The 14,334-nt window shown below is 40.1% G+C and overlaps 1 protein-coding gene across 1 annotated transcript in view; it reads left to right on the forward strand.

The window, feature by feature from the left end:
• Positions 1-14,334, forward strand: part of LOC140239919 (twitchin-like) — a 122,850-nt gene that overhangs the window by 13,242 nt on the left and 95,274 nt on the right. The window contains exons 2-16 of the mRNA XM_072319735.1: positions 338-519; positions 1,169-1,304; positions 1,844-1,874; positions 2,176-2,501; positions 3,030-3,326; positions 3,994-4,021; positions 4,797-5,095; positions 5,871-6,059; positions 6,975-7,100; positions 7,546-7,781; positions 8,248-8,321; positions 9,216-9,382; positions 11,060-11,084; positions 11,638-11,771; positions 12,231-12,263. Coding sequence (XP_072175836.1) covers positions 352-519; positions 1,169-1,304; positions 1,844-1,874; positions 2,176-2,501; positions 3,030-3,326; positions 3,994-4,021; positions 4,797-5,095; positions 5,871-6,059; positions 6,975-7,100; positions 7,546-7,781; positions 8,248-8,321; positions 9,216-9,382; positions 11,060-11,084; positions 11,638-11,771; positions 12,231-12,263 — 2,269 coding nt within the window. The 5' untranslated portion in view covers positions 338-351. The remainder of the gene's footprint in view (positions 1-337; positions 520-1,168; positions 1,305-1,843; positions 1,875-2,175; positions 2,502-3,029; positions 3,327-3,993; positions 4,022-4,796; positions 5,096-5,870; positions 6,060-6,974; positions 7,101-7,545; positions 7,782-8,247; positions 8,322-9,215; positions 9,383-11,059; positions 11,085-11,637; positions 11,772-12,230; positions 12,264-14,334) is intronic.

Below are 14,334 nucleotides of genomic sequence, written 5' to 3' on the forward strand. Positions count from 1 at the left end.
AGCGAGCTTTAGATCTGCGACGCAGACGCTAAGATGGCGTTGATTAGGCAATAAATGGTGTCCTGCACATGCGCTGGACAGCTTTTCCAATGTCCAACCTGGTAGGCTGCGTCTTCTTAGCGTTAGCTTCGCAGCTTTAAAGCTCATCGTTATTTCGTGCCGCAGTACTGATACACCAATCACAATTCCATTGAATATTCCAGTGAGTGTATCTTATACGACTAAGAGTTTTTGTGCTGGTGTTGTTGTTGTTGCTGTCTTTTGCTTTCCCAGGTAATTGTTGTGTTTAATAAACGTCTGTCTTTATCATATTTGATTTTCTTTTATTTTACCACAGCTTGAGTCGCCGCAATGGGGAAAGAAGCGGCTCCTACCTTCGTTCAGAAGCCGGCTCTGGACCAGTCGGATGACGGGCAAATTCTCATCTTCACCTGCAAGATCGCCGGCAACCCGCAGCCGGATTTCAAGTGGTCTGTCGACGACAAACCCATTTCAGATGGCGGGCGGTATTCGACATCGGTAAGGTCTCAGAAGCCATATCTTCTTCTTCTTGTTCTTGTTAATATTGACGAAAACACATTAATAAAATATGTCATCGTAAATCCACTGGAGGCATTATCAACTTTAAGACACACTTTTTCACAGCATCCTATATCTTTGTACTGAGATCGAGGGTCCATTGAATTGGCATCATTAGTATGTCATACAGTGCACTCCCGTTATAACTAACACGGTTATATCGAGAAAAAAAAATATCGAAGTAAAAATTCAGGCCGCAACATTATGCGCTCTATGTATCTTTATTGTTTATTTGTTCAGTTATAACGAAATGTCAATATAACGAAAGATAAGAGGACTGTCTTCGTTATAATGGGAGTCCACTGTAATAGTTTTTTTTTATATCATTCTGCAAAACACCGAGTTCTTTCTATCTTTCTCTATATCTATTCAATTATAATATCTATCGATTTATCTATCTATCTATCTGTCTGTCTGTCTATCTCTCACAGGACAGATGAGTATACAAACTCAAAGATAACCTCACAGACAATATTAAATCCTATGCCCAAGTCAAAGTGTACGCATTTCGCATTTACCTCACTTCTCCAATCATTGATAGCTTGTGCTATGTTAATTCTGTTGTCATTGTTATTGCTCGCATCACCAGGTCAAAGCCGATGGCGACACCTTCGTGGTCAAGATGGAGATCGCGGACATCGTCGCGCAGGATGAAGGCAACTACAAGATCGTCGCCCAGAACAAACTAGGGACCACGAGTGCAACGATTGCCCTCAAATTTGGCGGTAAGTCACGAGCGAGGGGCACCCAGACGTTGGCCACAGCAGAAGACAGATGTTCGTAAATACCACCCTCACAGCTCGCGGGCACTCGAGGGGGATCAATGCCACTTGAACGAGCCTTAATGAGGCTTTAAAAATGAGATTGAACGTTGACTTATGCAAGCAGTACTGTGCCTAGGTAATGAAAGGGAAATAGATCTTATTCTATTTGATGGAGGAAGAGTCAATTGTTGAACTTATTTTCTCTCCATCAGCTGGTAGGACAATCCGTGCACAGTTTTGAGCCACTTCCGGTTCAGTATTAAAGGCACGTGATAAGTCGACGGTGGAGTCATGCACTGATCAAGGAACGAGAAAGAAATTATATAAACCCAACCGAGTGGGAACAAACAAGCCGACTGGGGCATATATTTTGATACAACTATCAGACTGCCAGACTATCATTCAATCTTACTGCATGCTTGAGATAGAATACTGTATAGTTTAGGAATTTAATAACCACTGTAAGAGTTCGTTTCTTCTTTCTCATTTTGAATTTGCAGACGAAGAAACTGAAATGGAACAAGAAGCAGGGTAAGTCCATTATTTCAATCTTGGCCAATTTCAAAATGTCTTTTGATTGTTTGTTTCCGCAACCAGAGACAAACTTGAGAACAGAGGGATGTTTGAAAGATTAGTCATCTTATCTTGTAGTTTATTATGTGTACAGGATGTGCATATTTTGTCGCTTGTTGAAGCTAATTCAATGTTCAGTTTTGGTGTTTATGGGAAAGTTTGACCAACGCTTTAAATAACCCCCATGTCTTAAAGATAAGAAGTTCATGTAAGAATAAAATTCGAGAATTATTCTTTTCTCATGTGTTCTGTTATGAAGCCCCGGCAAAGATGGCGGGCGGGGTAAGCCACCCAACTTCACGATGAAACCGCGCATGCGTCAGTCAGACGACGGCACGAAGCTGACCATCGAGTGCGAGCTGCAGGCTGACCCAGACCCGGTCATCGAGTGGCGACGCAACGATAACATCCTCAAGGACAGCGGCCCCGGCGGCCACCTCAAACTCAGGGAGACCAACGACGGCGACTTCTTCTTCCTCACCCTCGAGATCAACGACGTGACGGAGACTGATGGAGGGGATTACAAGATCATCGCCAAGAACCAGCTGGGCACGGCAACCAACACCATCAAACTCAACTTCGAGAGTAAGTCGGCGAAGCCAATAGACTGTAGGCGATTTCTTTTTCTTTTTTTTTCGTCAGGAACATGGTGATTGTATTTGCCGATTTCAGAAAAGTAGAAGGGTCAAAGGTGGGGCAAGACATATCTATCACTAACTATCTTCCCGAGACAAATAGGAAATCACATACAATGCACTCAGTATTCTCCAGATTTCCCCCACAACATTCAATACTCATGACAACCCTTTCGGCTGATCTTGCAAAGATACGGAAATGGTATCACCCGAAATGTACATGGTCTCTTTCAATTTTAATTTCATTTTAAATTCATTTTCATATTTCTTTAGTGAAAATGACATCAAATATAGCAAATAAAATGATACATGATATCCAGCTAGGAAGCACAATAGAATATTGCGAACATAATGGTCGTCATTCTATGAAAGTTTGAATCTGAAAGAAATACAGCAGAAAGAGCAAGCTACATAATATGTAGAAACAAAAGCCATTATTCAGTATGTACTTTTAATGTTGTGCGGTCTAAATCTTCAGAGCCAGGTGGAGCTCCGAAATTCACGATGGCGCCTAAGATCAAGCAGCAACCGGACGGAACAATCCAGTTCACCTGCGAGCTCCAGGCTGACCCGAAGCCCACGCTCAGCTGGTTCAAGGATGGGAAACCCGTCAAAGCGGGCGGGAGGATCAAGATCGACGTTCAGGAGGACGGCGAGTATTACGCAATCTACCTCGACATCAAAGACGCAGCGGACGCCGACGCAGGGAAATATGAAATTCAGGCCAAGAACAAATTTGGAGAAGCAAGCTCAACAATCACGCTCAATTTTGAAGGTAGGATGCTTTAGAGGTGTGAGGTGATCAATTTGTTCTTCTCATAATGTCTTTTAAAGACAGAAAGACAGTAAATGATTTTCTGAATTTTGATCGTGAATGCCGTTTTCATTCGGGTGAGGGGGCGCTGTGGCATAGTGGATAAAACTCCTGACTCCCAATCGGAGGGACTCGAGTTAAAATCCCGCCCAGTGCCTACGTCCTTGGACAAGATGTTTTTACCCACCATGTCCCTCTCGACCATGGTGTTTAAACATGATAAATGGGTACCTTGCAACTCTAGGATAATAATAATGGCAGGGCCTTCTGGTAGAGCAGTGGCAACACTGGAGAGGCTACCCTGGGTAAATAAGACCATACTATTTCTCTAGTAGCGCCAAATAGTTGCCCTCCGTGTATATTTTTGTGAATTTCCAGCCAGCTTGAAACCCCATGTCGATTTTCAATTGATTCTTGCACTGAACGTGCAAAGAATCGTGCCGTTCAATGCGTTGTTTGTTCATATTTATGACGTCATCATGTACTGTGCAAATTTGTTCTTTGCAATCTCTGTTACTTAAATTGTAATTTAGCGCTCCATAGTGCAAGAATAATACTAAACATGCATCCAGTTATCATCAACATGCTATTAATACACCTAGTATCTATTTCTCTGTTTTCATCCCAGGATCCCAACAAGAACCACCAAAACCAGAGTAAGTCGCGCATGCTATTTTCATGTAAAAACCTGTACCAAGTTTGTCAAAGTACTTGAAAAAGGATCAAACAATCTCTTCTGTGTCAACAGAAGTATATTGAAGGAAAATTCTTATTATAAAGCGTTTTTGGGTAAAAGAAACAGAAAGATATGAGATATTTGACATATAAAATGCTGCTACGGCTGTCGTCTAAAACCATTAAACCAATTATCACTCCCTCTGTGCCATCAAATTTTCAACTCGTTTCTTAGATCTGAAAATGCCCCATATATTTAATGTACTGCGCGTATAAACTGTTTCAGTGGGCTATGGACTCCAGCAAATGCTTGTTTACAACCGCTATATTAGCAGAGAATGATGCCTGCTTAAAATGGCGCGCCCTTTGATTTTATTCGCGTGTTTAGGACTGCTCTGAATAGTATTCATTCAGAATACTAATGCCTGTAATATACACAACTTATTTACAATCTGTTAAGATACTTCAAAAATTATTGTGATTATCACACTGTGGGGAATTTTTAATGTACATTTTTGTTTAAAATACACTGCACTTGGACCATTATGTATCATTTTCATGAAAAAAAAAATTCAAAAATTGAATTAAACTCAAACTCAAACAATTCAGTGAGTGAGTGTCGATAGGATACCTAAAAAGAAACAAAATAAAGTTTGGCAGAGCTCTTGACTGATTTGTCTAGTAATCACCTTTCGTGAGACATGTGTCCGTCGTAATTTGCCGTCATTTTCTAATTGCACCTGACTGGATCTGCAGGGCCGCCGGCAAGCCAGTTTTCATCAGCCGCCCAACAATGAGCCAAAGCGACAGCGGCCACCGACTCACGTTCATGTGCGTGGTCGAGTCCAGCACCGACGTCCAGACCATCTGGACACGCGGCAACGCCGTCATCAAGGAGGGAGGGCGCTTCACCATGGGCCGGAAAGTGGACGGAAAGCGGTACACGTTGTCGCTGAACATCGACAAAGTGACGCCGGAGGACGGGGGAACGTACGTGGTGTACGTGAAAAACCAAGCGGGCGACGAACACGCTACCATCAACCTCAACTTCGACAGTAAGTACTAGCCTTTTCTTTCTTTCTTTCTTTCTTTTTTCATCATAACGCATAGTCAGTGACAGACAGCCGGGAGAATGTTACGATATAAAGTTGTATGAATTATAATATTAAATATCGTTATGTAATGAACGGGAAGGAACTGGCACAGATTAGCAGATTGGATGTGTAAGACACGATTAACACCCGAATTTGCACCTTCTCTAATGGCACAAAACATGAATATGTTTGACAAGGCATTAATAGAATAATTTGTTTTTGTTGGACAATAGATACCTGGAATCTGACTCCCGAGTAACATCCCTATCATTCCAAAGACTATACAGTTGGTTTTGTGTCATATCACACACTAACGTAATAACAAAGTCTGCTATATATATATATATATATATATATATTCTTTTTTTTTAGTTTTTACTATCGCTTTTCAAGTACAGATTTTTAATGCACGCCACGTTACCTGAATCTTGACTGAATAATCTATAAATTTTCAGTGCAATAATCTTTTTTTAAAACTATAGAATGAAAAATAAAATGTCACAATCAGCAATTCACACATTTTTATTTGTGATCTCGACCAATGTGCCACTAATTGTCGCTGCTGTTCATTTGAACATAATCCGTTGGCTAGATTCTTCATCATGACGTGAAAAAAGCGCTTCAAATGGCAGTTATACCTCTGTGACAATGAAATACTACACGTAACACAAAGATTTGGAGTCTAAATTTCAGAAAGGGTGTGAATGGTTTAGTGTTTTGAAAAATCCGTTCCCAGTCAAAGACGCCAGCAAAGAGGGCGCCCCAACCTTCATCGAGAAGCCGAACATCAAGCACGAGGACCAGGGACGCCGAGTCGTCTTCGAAATCAAGATGATGGGAGAACCGAAGCCCGATGTCGCGTGGTTCTACAACGACAAGGTGCTCAAGGAAGACAAGAAGTACAAGATGAGGTCGCAGCAGAAGGGTGAGAGTTTTAGTACCAATTCCATATCCACTGGTTCTGTGAGGAGTGAGAAAATTTGTTACACGAAAAATTGAATCCGAAACTGGGGTTTCAAGAAAAGTAACAAACAAAGTGGCCTCAACAAGACCGTCAGAGAATTGTCATATCAATATCTCATTAGGCGTGATCACACTGATAAAAGATCGAGAAGTTTGGCGGGAATGGGGGAATATCCCTAGCTGGAGTGGGAGGTTTCGCGGGAAGTCTCGCGTGAAGTTAACGTCTCACTGGCAAAACTTCGAGATTTTATAGATCGCGATCTTAAACTTCCCGATCTTTTGACAGTCTGAGATGCGCCTATTGAGATAGGCGATGTTTTGCGATATATCAGAAAGAGACTGCCCAGGATGATGACAAATTTCCCAAAGACCTTATAAGAATCCGATAGATTATTTCTGTAAAGTATTACAACATGTATGGATATTTCTTTTCCTACACTCCTAATGAAGAAGCATTTCATTCACCTGCTCCTTCCCTTTAGATTCTATTATAGGTAGGAATTCACTTAGTTCTTTCTATGGCAAGCTTTGTTGTTGCTAAGGGCAACTTTCGTGAACAAAGCATGCATAAACTACGAATAAGTTACAGAACCAGTCTACTATCTTGGTCGTGTTGGCACAATATGATAGCAGCAAAGGACTATACAATGCCTTGTATGGGCTTTGAATTTTAGAAGAAACTTGGGCTATATTTATGTACCGGTAACATCGTCTAACAAGAAATACCGTTGTCCTTGAAAGAAAACAACTCAAAAATTCTCTATCGAGGCAGAGATTAAGAATCTAGACAAGAAATGGGAGAGTACATCATTCTCACTTCTCAAGCACATTTTCACAGTTTGATGGAGCAGACATGAGTGTGTTTTTCATTTACTAGGTAAAATCTACATCTTGACACTGGACGTCAACAACGCGTCCGACGCCGACTCGGGAGCTTACGTCGTTGTGGGAGAGAATGAGAAAGGAAAGAGTTCATCTACCGTCAACCTCAAGTTCGAACAGGGTAAGAATCTTTCTTCATCCTTCTCTCTCCTGGTCGTCACGCCATCGTCGAAATCACTCGAATTTCGAGTGATGTAGACAGGTGAACATATTAAGGTCTTATAGGGGGAAAAAAGAAGAAGAATCAAAACAGACACATCAATACAAGGAGTCTTAAAATAAAGTTGCAATATTTCTGAAATAGACCTGCCCCATTCTGTCGTCCAAAGTTGGTATCGTCGGTATTTACTTCAGGTTCTTTTTTAGAACTTAAACAGCAGATTTATGTTCTCCTAAATGTGATCCATGCTAGACAGTGTATTCTAACTATGCTACTGATTAATCACAATGCGTTAAGATCCTTGTCATTTCGAATGTAGTCCCTGAAACTTATGCACGTTAAGCCACTTGCCACAATAACCACCGTTGTGCTATACTTATTATTATCCCCCCCCCCCCCCCCCCAGCCCCCGGGTCAAAGTTCGGCCCCAAGAAGTTCAACCTTCAGCCAGAGGTGGCGCCCTCAATGCAGATTGACTTCGGGGCCCCGCTCATCGAACTGGACCTCGCTTCCTTCGGGAAGGAGCTCCAGTTCGGCGACCAGTCCATTGAGGTCGCAAGCCAGGGCCCCGAGGAGGTCACTCCGCTCATTGAGAAGGCTGCCCCGCAGACTCCCGTCGTCGTCGAGGAGCTCAAAGACCAGGTCAGTCTCCAGATGGTAGCGTAAGGATATCAGAAATTGTATGAGCAAAGTTCCCGTAGGCTTGTTCCCGTGGGCTTTCTTCCGCTCCTCCGGTGTGCCCGGGCTGTGGTAGTATGCATTATATCACATTGGAAGACTACACACTGTTCAAAATATACAGGCAAGTAGACAATAAAGCCTATCTTCACTTCCAGAAGGAACTATAGATGATAATTATGTAACAGTCAAATTCTTTCAGATTTGACAGGTGAGTGATTCTAATGTATGTAGTCATTAGAAATAACAATGTGTGTCAACGATATGTAACTATGTTTCTTGCGCTCTTTTCTGCTGAACACGGATCGCAAGGTCAGATATTGGTTTGACTGGAACTAGTAGCAGTGTTCTTTTCACATAACTAAATATCTTGTATTTATAGGAACGGTCTCCTTGATTTATGATACCATTGTGTATATCTCTCTGACAGGACGTGAAAGATGGTAGCCGAGTTAGTCTCCGGGTCAAGATCACAGGCAACCCAACCAAGGTGATCTGGATGAAGTAAGTATGTTCTTAAAGACCAGCTTTTCTCCATTAGTCTTTCAAGTTGCCTTTGATAAATTGAGAAAATCATACAAAGAAACTTTTAGATTTTTATTGGAATTGGACTCAAACTATGAAAGCGTTGGTATTCTGAAGTTTATTTTGCTATGAGATTTTAGCTTCAATTACTGTTGATTTATGATATCGGTAAGTTGCTTTATGGATGGTCTTTAGGGTTTCATGACATTTGCTCCTGCGACAGTTGCTCCAATGAAACATCTGCACGCTAAAGCCAAACATAAATTCTACCCACAAACATAGCCCTAACCCTAATCCTAATCCTTACATCAAATTAAACCTAAAACCCTATCACAACCCTATCATATCCCTAACCCCTAAGTCCTTGGAGAAAATAAGACCGGAGCAACTGTCGCAGACGCTAATGCCATGTCACCGGTCTTTATAGTTCCCTCGTGAACACGTGAGATGGCGTCTTTTCCACGGATCAATGTTCCAGCCAGCAACCAGCATCTCGCAATACTTTACTTTTTTCTCTCTCTCTACCTTCGTTTTTCTATCTATCTGTCTATATGTCTGTTTGCACCTTATATGTATCTGTTTATCTATCAACCTATCTGTCTATCCATCTATCTATCTATCTATCTATCTGTCTATCTGTCTATCTATCTATCTATCTATCCATCTATCCATCTATCTATCTGCCTATCTATCTATCTGTCTATCTATCTCTCTATCTATCTATCTATCTATCTATCTGTCTTTCCGTCTATCTATCTATCTATCTGCCTATCTATCTATCTATCTGTCTATCTATCTGTCTATCTATCTATCTGCCTATCTATCTGCCTATCTATCTATCTATCTGTCTATCTATCTATCTATCTCTGAAAGGGATGGGAAGGAGATCAAACCGTCCAATGAGTTCCGAATGAGTCAGGCGGGTGACCTCTATCTACTGGAGATCCTAGAAGTACTTCCGGAGGACACGGGTGACTACAGCGTGGTAGCCTCCAACGAGACTGGCGAGGCGAAATCCATTTGCGAGATTTTCGTAGAGGGTGAGTGCTTAAAGAGGGTAAATACACTGCAAAAAAACATCGGTGTAGATTCAACACCATGCGTGTTGAATATAACTCCGATCAAGTGTCAATAAAAGACCACACCGACAGGTGTAGAAAATATGATGTGATGTTGTTAAAAAGTGTTCACCTGGCTCTTCGTGGTGTTAATTTGACAATGTAGCTCGTGATATTTTGACATTGTGCTGGTGTTAATTCAACAATGACACCGCATGGTGTTGATTTGATATCAGTGGTGTTGATTTCAATGGTAAAACACCCTTCCAATGTCAACAGGAGACCTCACCAACTGGTGTTACTGTGGTGTAAATGTGTTTACACCTTTTAAAAAAAAAATCAAGTAGGCGTACTCCATCAGAAAGTTCTTGATCGTCTTGTTGAAGTTCAAAATCAACAAGAAGAACAGTAACTAAGTAAATATTCAAAAAACAGTTTTATATTTTGAAGTGACTCCCGGAGGTGTTAATCTAACACCACTAATGAGCACCGGAAATTTAACACCAGCTCTGTGTTTCATATCTAACACCGGACTTTTTGCAGTGCAGACTACAAGAGTATGTACGGAAAATGGGATCGGTCGAAGCGCAATTCCACGGCATGCATGGGTCAAGTTGTCTGTAAATATGGAATAAAACGAAACAAACTGACGATCGATTCGGACGTACGATCGATGATAGACTTTAATGTTGTCTAGGAGCATTGAAAATGGTTGCAACCGCTTATGCATATTAGATGGGCCGCTTGTTTACGCATAAAAAAAAAAATGTTACGTGAATTATGTTTAAGGTCGATGATTTACCAACAACTCCTTCCATGTTCATGTTGACAGGTATTTACCGTAAAACTAATGCAATATGACAATAATTTGGTGAGAGGAAAATAAATCTTTTTCTCCTTATGGATTTCATGTCCAATAAATGACATCTACGGTCAAGATTTGTGCGCATGTCAGTGGGTCACCTGTCACACAGTGACGTCATCACATCATTCCGTCCGATGCAGGACTCTTTCATCGGTTGGAGAAAGATGATGACATCACAAATAGATCAATGTTCAACCAACCTTTATATTGACTGGCTAGCTTTTGTCCACTAATGTAGACTTTCTCAACCCGAATAATAGTTGCCACACCTTCCCTACCTATATTTTGATGCTTAGGGTTCATTGGGGGTATAAAAAGGTAACAATGTTCATCCCTAACCATCACCAGAAGGATAGCAAAGTTGTGAAGGGGGTCATTTTGCTTGAGAATATCAGCACTAGTTGACAAAAGCTATCAAGTCAAAAATAAAGGTTGGTTGAAGTTTTATTTTATTGTGACACGTCATTCTGGGACTGTTATTCCTTTATAACATAAATTTTGCCTTACGACTGACCGAAAATGCTGGAGGTGTGATTGCCAATGGCATTATGACACACACCGTAGTGGTAGTAACGTCCATCTAAAGACAATTAAGATAATCAATCTGGATAATGAAAACTGTCAAACTAGTAATAACTTCCCTGAAATTGATGATCTTAAGCAGAATAGGCCGTAACGAAATGAAATCGATGAGTTGTAAATGATTTTCTCTTGTTCTAATTGCAACATATTACACGACTTATTCAAGGGCATTTATGGTAATGATTGAATGACATAATTTGCTTTTCTTTCAGACACAATGGAACCCGGCAAGAAAGGGTACGTAACAATTTGAAACTTTTCAAGCTAACCATATATACATTGTATCTATCTCTTTTTATGAGCAAAATGCTTGAGATAGATAGATAGATAGATAGATAGATAGATATGGAGATAGAGAAAGAAAGAGGGAGAGAGATAGAGAGAGGTGTTTTAAGAAGCACTGCTTCATGCTGGTGTGTTGAGGTGTAACAATAATATACAACATTGTGGTATTGTAGAATATAAACCCGGTTGCAGTTAGGCTTTAAGACAAGTTATACGATTTAAGATATAGAAACACAGTTACACAGCCTGCTGAATAGCATTTAATATGTATATGATTCATGATATACACGCTTTGTATGATATTCATGCACGGATTAATATAAGATGTATTGTATGATTATCCCTATCGCACGTGTCCAGATAGCCAAATATACGTGCTTGTCCAAAATATATTAATATATGATAAGACTTTGACTTTGCGACGAGAAAGAAAGTTACTTCTTTTCTTGAGGTTTAATGTTGTAAATTACACTGTCCCCCGCCCCCCTTTTTTTTCACCTTACAGGAAGAAGCCCGTGGAAGAGGCCATTGCACCAAGTTCAGAGAAAGGCGTGGAGTCCGCCCCTCCAGCGGTCGAGGAGCTCATTGGCTCCGAAGCAGCCCCGGGCACCGAGAGCTCGCCGGACTGGGAATACGCCGGTAGGTTGACAGGCAGTGAGCTTGCCATCAATCAGGATTATAATTATCCTATTAACATCTGGATCTGTAAAAGATGCAAGCGCTTGAGCAATTTATTTACAGGCAATTTATACCACGTTGCCTACATTTTCACGGCACTTTTGAACAATCCTTACAATATTTTTGGATAATCTGCATTTCTGCGATATATACTAAACCAAAGTGATAACGAAGAATAACCCTGGAAATATATTAAAAGCTCTTTCACTTGTTTTCATTATGCCTTCATCTGATTTTCGATGTCACAATGACACAATGGCATCAGCATTTAATGATATGATGAAATATATGTAATTTTAAATTTGATAGCACCCATATATCGGACAAGGGTTTGAAATTCAAACGCCTCCATTGGAATAGATGTATACCCTGATTTAATAACCAAAGATGTCGATCTTTCACGATGATTGCATGTTGTAGGTAAAACTGGATTGACAAGAGAAGAATACAATCGTAAGTTTGTTTTAATGGTGACCGACATGTACTAATCTCCAGACATTTCTACTTATTTCCGTCTCCTTGAAATCGGGTTGACGGAGTTTGATTTTGTAATTTGATCCATTACTTAACAGCATAACCCATCAGGAATCTACGTACCTTAATCTGTGTTAAAAAAACAGTGATTACCATACTATACAATATCATGGACCATTTCCATGACGTTTCATTCATTTGATAATGATACACCAAATCTCACTCTAATTTCTTTATGTTTATAAATTGCTTTTGTGTAATGTGTCAATACGTGTTTCATAATATTATGTAACGCCTTAATTTGGACAAAACATTTGACCTGAATGTATTGCATTGCGTGCAAGTCTTGATCACTTTTTATGCCCCGCTGAACCTACTATACTGATGGATTCCTATACCAACCCTTCACGTTTGTAAAATCCAGCACCCTATATCAATTATATCCGATTCCGTGATCTGATGAATGATGCTTGTGATGTCCCTGTAACCACAACAGTATATTAGGCATGTGTATCTTATTTCCAAGCAGTATGATATTATTGTCCTGGTTCACAACGTCCCCAAACTCGCCATGTTGCAATTGGCAAGTGCGAGCTATTATTTCTATCACGACTGTTTAATGACGTCACAGAGCCCTCGGATGCCGCCCCCGCCCAGAGGAAACCGGGCGACCAGGAAGGTGAATCGATGTATACTGCAGTCCTTGCACGCACGCGCACTTGCTTTCATGAGCTGCCTTCATGCACAACATTATTTTACATCACTGCTTGCACCAAGTTTGCACCGAGCTTTCATGCATGTTACGGCGATGATAAGAAAAGCTGGTTTTGCTTCTCCTCCTTTCTTTTTGTTTAAGAGTCGGCGATCAATTTGCAAGTTAGAGCTGCGTAGGCTTCTCTTGTATTTGCTATTTGTGTGCATTTACATGTACATAATAATACATGTATTATGTGTACGTATATTTACATGTATATGCAGACAAATATTCTTCATACTGCTTCATAGCATCGTCATAAATGCCGTTGTCAATATGCGTGTGAACAGCATGTGCTTATTTCTCAAAGATTTGCTATTTGTGTATGCTTTTTGTTGTTTTTTCTTCTTTGTTATTCAAAGTTTTGAAAATTATATTAACAAGGTTGAAATTGCTCAGGAGTTAAATGTGCCAAATATCACGTTTGGTATATGTCACAATGTATCCTATTTACGGCAGTGCAAAGGGCAAGGGAAGCGCATACATGCTTTGAAAGTATAGTTTTCCTTTTCAAGTTTACAATTTTTAATTGTGTGCGTTTCATGGCATATCTAACAATGATTATATGCCTTATGTTCTACTGGGATAGGGGACTGTTTACAGGTGAAATTACATCAGTCAACGCAAACATGGAAACAAATAATGAAAAGAAATATATAAAGCTCGTTACATGCTGATATACTGCGCATTATGACGATAGAGTGGACGTTAGTAATGAGAAAATCTCTTCCAGGTATCCCAAAGTTTAAAGACATAAAAAGATGCATGCTGCCATGTGTTAGATAGTCACACAAGCACGTCTGCTCATAATACTAATAACTTTGTCATGTTTAAAAAAATGTAGAAGGTTTAATCACTCATTAATATTTCTAAATTCATGTTTGAAATCTTTTATATTTTGAATTCAACGTCTAAACCATTATTGCTGTGAAATAATTTGTTTTTCAACCGTCGTGAAGTTTATTTTCCACTGAATGCGTTGGTAAGTTTCTAATCTTCCGTCAATTCTAAAAATTGAGGTACTAAACCAAAGACGTACCATTGTATTTCTATGAATATGTATTTCCCGACAAAATAATTGTGTAGTCATGACATCGTCAAGTTTGATAAAGTACAGCAATCAATGTCCAATACAGACTTCCTACATTAGAATCTCTCTGTATTACATTAAACTATCATTCCACTCCCCCCCCAAAAAAAAAAAAGAAGAAAATGGACGCTTCCCAATCAGTTTTGCCATTGAGGGTGATATTGTGCGCATGTTAATGCATGTGTATGATAGGTTTAGAGCACCGC

This window comes from Diadema setosum, chromosome 16 (genome assembly GCF_964275005.1).
Source record: "Diadema setosum chromosome 16, eeDiaSeto1, whole genome shotgun sequence".
Taxonomy (NCBI): Eukaryota; Metazoa; Echinodermata; class Echinoidea; order Diadematoida; family Diadematidae; genus Diadema; species Diadema setosum.